A 6,164-nucleotide genomic window follows, 5' to 3' on the forward strand; every position below is an offset into this window, starting at 1 on the left:
TATCAAATCATAATCACACAGTCTGGGGTACGCATGGCACACAAATCTCCCTAACCTGGCTACCCCAAAGTCATCGCTCCTTATCACTCCGGGTTTCGACCACCTGGGATCGAGCCGACCTTGCTCGATACCAAATCAACGGGATGTCACGCCCGAACCCCAACGGGCTCGCGACACCCCTTCCACGGTCGTATTGAAAGCGACGTCCCGGGACGCGTCGCCGACCCAAACGAACTACGCAAGCGGAAGCAAAATAAAACAACCCGGACAACTAACAAGATGACAAAAGGATAGCACGAAACAATAATTTCATAAAGCAATCATTAATACAAAACAAGTAATCCGGGCTACCAATTTAAAAACCACAATTTTCAAAAGGGGCGGTGGTTTACAAGCCTATCTCCTCTACAAAAATATACTCAAAAGACGGGGTAAATTGATCTATCCTTCAATCCCCGTAGTACTCGGCGGCATCTTCAAGTCGATCACGGTCGCGGATCTGAAAGTGGTTATATAATAACCATGAGAACGAGTCTCAATAAGCAACCCCCTATACCCCACGTAGGCCAATGCGTACCCAGACAAGTCGTACATGCAATCTACATCTACCCCATAACATATAAAATAAAATCGCATCCTTATACTTACCTCACCATCGAACCCATGCTAACACTGCACGTTAGTCATAACATGGTAATGCAGTAATAGTAACTAAATAGCACATCGCAATTGCTCAAACGCCAACCACACTTGCACGCAATTCATCTTACTAATTCGACCACACATTCAACCAGCCAATTCCATCACACGCTCAACCAGCCAATTCAATCACACTCAACCTGGACATTTCAATCACACTCAAATCGCATGCGTGGCCGAACATCTTTCTCACGACCGCGCCATCTGCGCCAGTCCATTCTCACGCCGCGCCATCGCGCCTCGGGCCCACTTGGCACACCGGCCATTCATGCTTTCACACGGACCGCCGTCAACACGTCCCAAGTCCGTAGCCCTCCGATCAATCCGGGCTCAATTTCCAATGACCGACGTAAATACGTCCCGGTCCAACACACCTCTAACGGGCCACCGTCAACACGTCTCAAGCCCGCATCCATTTGGCACACCGGCCATTCATGCCTTCACACGGACCGCCGTCAACACGTCCCAAGTCCGTAGCCCTCCGATCAATCCGGGCTTATAATCGACAGGCATGCACACGCCATTCAATTCAATCAATTTCACGCCAATTACATCAAACGATCCATATTCACAATTCGCCACGTCAATCCACAAACCCGACGTTCAAGTCGGCCACGTACGATCACCCAAATCATGCACATCATTTTATCCAATCCAATTAGCACAATCATATCATAATATAATTAAATTAAATCACGCTCTAACCGTTCTAAACCCGAGACAAGTCATAAAATACCCAAAGTACTAGGTAGGGTTTAGAAAGTCACTTACTTCAATTTGGCTCGGGAAAAACCCGAACGGCTCAAAAACGGGCCGGATGAACAGTGCCGAATGAACAATGCCGGCCTTGATGAACAAGTGTTCGGAATGAACAAGTATGGGCCCCGGATGAACAAGTACTCGGAATGAACAAGATGCGGGCCCGGATGAACAAGTACCCGGAATGAGCAGTGGCGGGCCCCCGATGAACAAGACCCCGGAATGAACAGTGACGCCCTCCCCCCTCGGGCCGAACCGTACGAGCAAGGGCGCGGGCTCGGCCACGGCTCGGGGCACTCTCGGCCGGGCGGGTGGTCGCCGGGGCTAGGTGGTGGTAGACGGGCGGCGACGGCGGCCGGTGCGGCTGTGCGCGCGGCGCTGGTCGAGGCGGCGCGGGAGAGCCCCAAACAGGGGAGGCGTCGGGGAGGAAGAAAAACAGAGGAAGAAAGGTGGTGGCGGCCAAGGGGAAGCGGCGGGTCGGCGGAGGTGGGCGAGGGGAGAGGCGGGTGGCGGAGGCGGGCGGCGGCGGCCCGGAACAGTGGCTCGCGGCGGCGTTTGAAGGCGGGGCCGAACGGGGAAGGCGTCGGGGAAGAGAGAAACGGGGAGAGGAAGTCGCGCGGCGGCGGAGGTGGCACAGCGGCGTCTCGGGTGGCGGGCGCCGGAGGGACAGTAAGCCGGCGGACGGCTGGGCAACAGGCCGGACCACGCGCGGACGCAGCTGACAAAGTAGCGCTCGCGTGCAGCGTGGGCGTGGGCCGGCGACGGGCGGACAAGGCCGACGAGCGCGGTCGCGGGCGACGAGCGGCAGCACAGCTCGGTCGGGCGACGGCGGCGACGGCAGCGACGGCGACGGGGCTGGAGGCGAGCTCGGTCGGCGTCGGCTGGTGCGAGCAGAAGCAAAAACGATCGAGCGACGAAGGAGGAGGAAGAAGAAGAAGAAAGAAGGAAGAAGAAAAAGAAAAAGGAAGAGAGAGAAGGAGAAGGGATGGGTCTGACACAGGGGAGAAGGGATAGACGTGCGCAGGGGGAGGTGACCGGGGAGAGAGAGAGAGAGAGAGAGAGAGAGAGAGAGAGAGAGAGAGAGAGAGAGAGAGAGAGAGAAAACAATAAAAAAATTTAACTTCAATCAAATATTAAATGCGATCCGATGACCCAAATTCAAAATCGAAAGCGATCTACCGGTCCAAAATAAGCCTCGCATATAAAAAAGGGACAAAGGCCGAATTAATTAAATCAAACTATATCGAGGGAGGTCTACTAGTCCAAATTCGCACCCGGTCAAAAACTCCCCTTTTTCCATTATTCCTGACAATCTCAACGCTGGCTACGATAATATTGACACCGTCCAATTTATTTCGTCTTGAAACTCCCGAAAATCGACTGTCAAGTTCGGGGTCTAAATAACGGCCAAATTCGATCGAGCGCGATTCTAGCGAAATCTCAATTTTAAAACAATAACCGAGAGTGATCAGTTCCCGGGCGAGATTTTACTATAAGCACACTGACGAATTACACGTTTTATAAATCCCAACTATGGGCCGAAATTCGGAATGTCACATTGCTTATTTAATACAACCGAAGTTTCTAATTCAGAAGGAATACAATTGAAAGTAGATACATATAGTAAGATGCCATCAATTTCATCTTTGCTAGCTTTTCGCACACTGATTTGATTCCCTGAACGCACGCTTAATTGTCACCTGCTGCAATTCAGCTAAGACGTCCCTGCGTTCATTCAAAATTGAGTGCAAGTCAGGGATGTCAACACTAGCTTTTTGCAAGGCATATATCACATGGCTGGCATCAGATTCAATCTCTAAACATGTTATATTTAAATCAAGGCAATAGTTTCCCCCCTTATAGCCCACACTTCCACAGCGAACCTTAAAGTCTAATCGGTAATAATAGTTACTATAAGGGAAGATAATCCTACTGAGATAATGCATTCTAATGTGGAAGTGCACACACAAGGCAGTGAACTTGAGAAACGATTTGGTAAGGAAGAGACTAACCCGTTTACCAGCTGGTCGATGGCCTTGAACTTTGCGTTTCCCTCTCGGACATCCCATCCCAGATTTAGCTGCATTCTGCTGGTCGAGTTGTGTTTCGAGAGCATACTCACAAATGGTCCAATCACTATCATCCTTACCGTCTGGATCGTCCAGAGCAACTGCCACTTCTTCCGTTTTCAGAACCTTTGCAATGTGCTCCACTGCCAAATCTATGAACCTCATAGCTATTCTCTTCCTCTTCTTATTTACAGACATATGGGCTACATGCAAAGCCTTACGCATAAACTCACCCGTAAACGAATTGATCGGAACTCCATCACGTGCAGTCCATGCGCTGGGATGTCCACCGGCAGACTGTCTTTGGCAGATTTTGTCCATCGTTTCACCAAGTAGCGAGACGGTATCTTGAAGATATTCATGAAAATGAGTACTTTCAAGGCATGAACACATAAAATACCGACCGACTCGAACTTCCCACAGCTACATGCCAATGTTGAATCGGAAGGATCAAACTTGACGGTCTGTGCCTTTCTGCTGCTGAGGGTCTGTGTCTTTGTGCTGCCTTTTTCGGTCAACTGAAACATGCGGAGAGTCTCTGTGCTGTTAATTTCTTCAACTGCCAGCGTTAGGCAATCGATAAACTCCTCTCGGAACATCTTGAAGATAGTTCGAGTATAGAGTCGTTCAGCTTCTTTCTCCATTGGACTCTGGTTTTCAAATTCACCTTGTTTTTCTCGCAGAGCATGTCTTCGCGAAATTCTTCTGTGCGCATCTTCTTGGTCGCCTGTTCACACTGGCATGCAATTTCTGTTAGCGTCATGGTCTCGGAGGAGAGATTCCTGACAATGTGACTAGCATCCTCATCATTTTGTATGGAGAGTAGGCCGACAGAAAAGACGTTCGTCGTGAACGCATGAGACCATTTCTCGTGCATTTTATACAAAGAAGCAAGCCAGGAGTTGTCATGCAGCTTGTACTTTCCTATAAAAGAATTCCACTTCGACTTGAATTCTTCCTGCGAGTGGAGGAAGACGCACTCCCTGAAGAGGTTGACAACATCGAGTTGGCTACTCAAAGGAGACAGGTACTTCCTGAAACTGTTCAAGATAGACCAAGCAGGCAGACAATGGCAGGTCTCTGGCAAGACAAGAGATACGGCTTCGGCGATTTCTTCACTGAATTCAGTAATGATTGTCTGCGGTTTCTGCCAGTTCATTGATTCAAGGAAACTATCGAGCAGCCAATGGAACGAACCCACCGTTCGATCGACCAAGAGACCGTGTCCGAATATGGTGGGCTGCCGGTGATGATTAAGTCCCAAAATGTTGCACAGATTATGCCATACTTGGTGATCCAAGTTCTGTTGTCCAGGACTAGAATCTCGCTGAAATGCTCGTAATCGAGCTTGGACCGGCTATCCCTCCAGAAAAAATTCTCCATGCCGCGTGCCTCTACCACTCGCAACGAGTAACAGGAACAACAATCTAACCTCGCAAGACACTTGAAGTGATCAATCAAGTCCTGTGTCTCCTCAGGCGCAGGTCTTGGGCAATCAACATCACTGTAATCCGCATCGGAAACAAGAGCCCGCTCTCCAACCGCCCTAACTTCATCCACAATCCCACTTGTCGAAAGAGCCGTTGTCGCGTGATTATGCTCGAGAACGACCTTGGAGATCTTCCACGTTCCATCGTTTGCCACGCACTCGATTTTAGCATCACATCCTGTTCTCATGTCCCGTCTTTTGTACCGCGTCGCCTTGGCGATCTGCTCTTTGGACTTGTCGTTTTGGTAAGAGCATAAGAAGGCCTTGTCGCTTCCAGATTATTCTGCTTTTCCCATTCTTACATTGAAATCGGTTTGTTTAGCGTAGCTGCGGTAAAACTTATACACGGCCATCTCTGAATCGAACTCCATCCCCACTCTCGGCTCACTGGGGTTGGACTCGAGCTCCCCCTCAACTATATTAGCGCCAGAAGTGGAATGCAATTCATCTTCGTTGCCGATGGCCTGCGGCAATGAAATTTTTTTTTATATGTTTTTTAAAATGAAAAAGAAAAAAGCAAAAAAGATATATCACATACCATTCCTAAAGAGTGATCGCTGCCCGGCTGGTTCGAGGCCATCTCCTCGGGCTCGCCAGCTCTGCGGTTGCGATGGTGGATGCCGCAGACCGAGAGGTCGTTGGACCCATGTTCAAGACTAGCCGTTGCCCCCTCCAATGTGACATCGGCCATGAGTAAGAAGTCGCTGTCGACGAGGCCGAATCCGAGGGCTGCAGCTGCAGAAAGAATCAGCTCTTTCCACGACGTCTCCTCCAGTTACTGGTATGAACATAATGAGTAAAAGATGGCCTCCGGGCCCACCGAATATTGGCCCGCAGCAATCCTCCCAGAGGAGGCAGCAGCAACACAAACAGTCGTAAACCTATTACATTATAATAGATAATGATAATGCAAAAGATAGGCAAAAAATCTGCGTGACTTTTGTAAAAAAAGTCCCTGTGGCCAGCGAGGGCTGCGACGTCCTCACCTGTGGCTGGTCGCCGGCCATGGCAACCAGCCCCGCGACCAGCCACGGAGAAGGAAGGAAGGCAAAAAAAAAGGAAAAAAAAAACATTAAAAATTCAATAATTTTTAAAAATTATTTAAAAATTCCACGTTAGCGTTGGCATTTCACATAGGACGGTTGGCG

The 6,164-nt window shown here is 49.6% G+C and overlaps 1 protein-coding gene across 1 annotated transcript; it reads right to left on the bottom strand.

The window, feature by feature from the left end:
- Positions 1-448: 448 nt before the first annotated feature.
- Positions 449-5,707, bottom strand: LOC115663106 (protein FAR-RED ELONGATED HYPOCOTYL 3-like). The gene is made up of 7 exons (XM_056305649.1): positions 5,555-5,707; positions 5,319-5,480; positions 4,749-5,237; positions 4,195-4,674; positions 3,761-4,126; positions 3,471-3,710; positions 449-499 (listed from the first exon to the last, which is right to left on the bottom strand). The coding sequence occupies exons 1-7, from the start codon at positions 5,705-5,707 to the stop codon at positions 449-451; spliced, it is 1,941 nt and encodes a 646-aa protein (XP_056161624.1).
- Between the last annotated feature and the right edge of the window lie 457 nt (positions 5,708-6,164).

The sequence above is a fragment of the Syzygium oleosum genome, unplaced genomic scaffold, assembly GCF_021117445.2.
Source record: "Syzygium oleosum isolate NSW1041296 unplaced genomic scaffold, Sole_v2.1 Sole_v2.38, whole genome shotgun sequence".
Lineage (NCBI taxonomy): Eukaryota > Viridiplantae > Streptophyta > Magnoliopsida > Myrtales > Myrtaceae > Syzygium > Syzygium oleosum.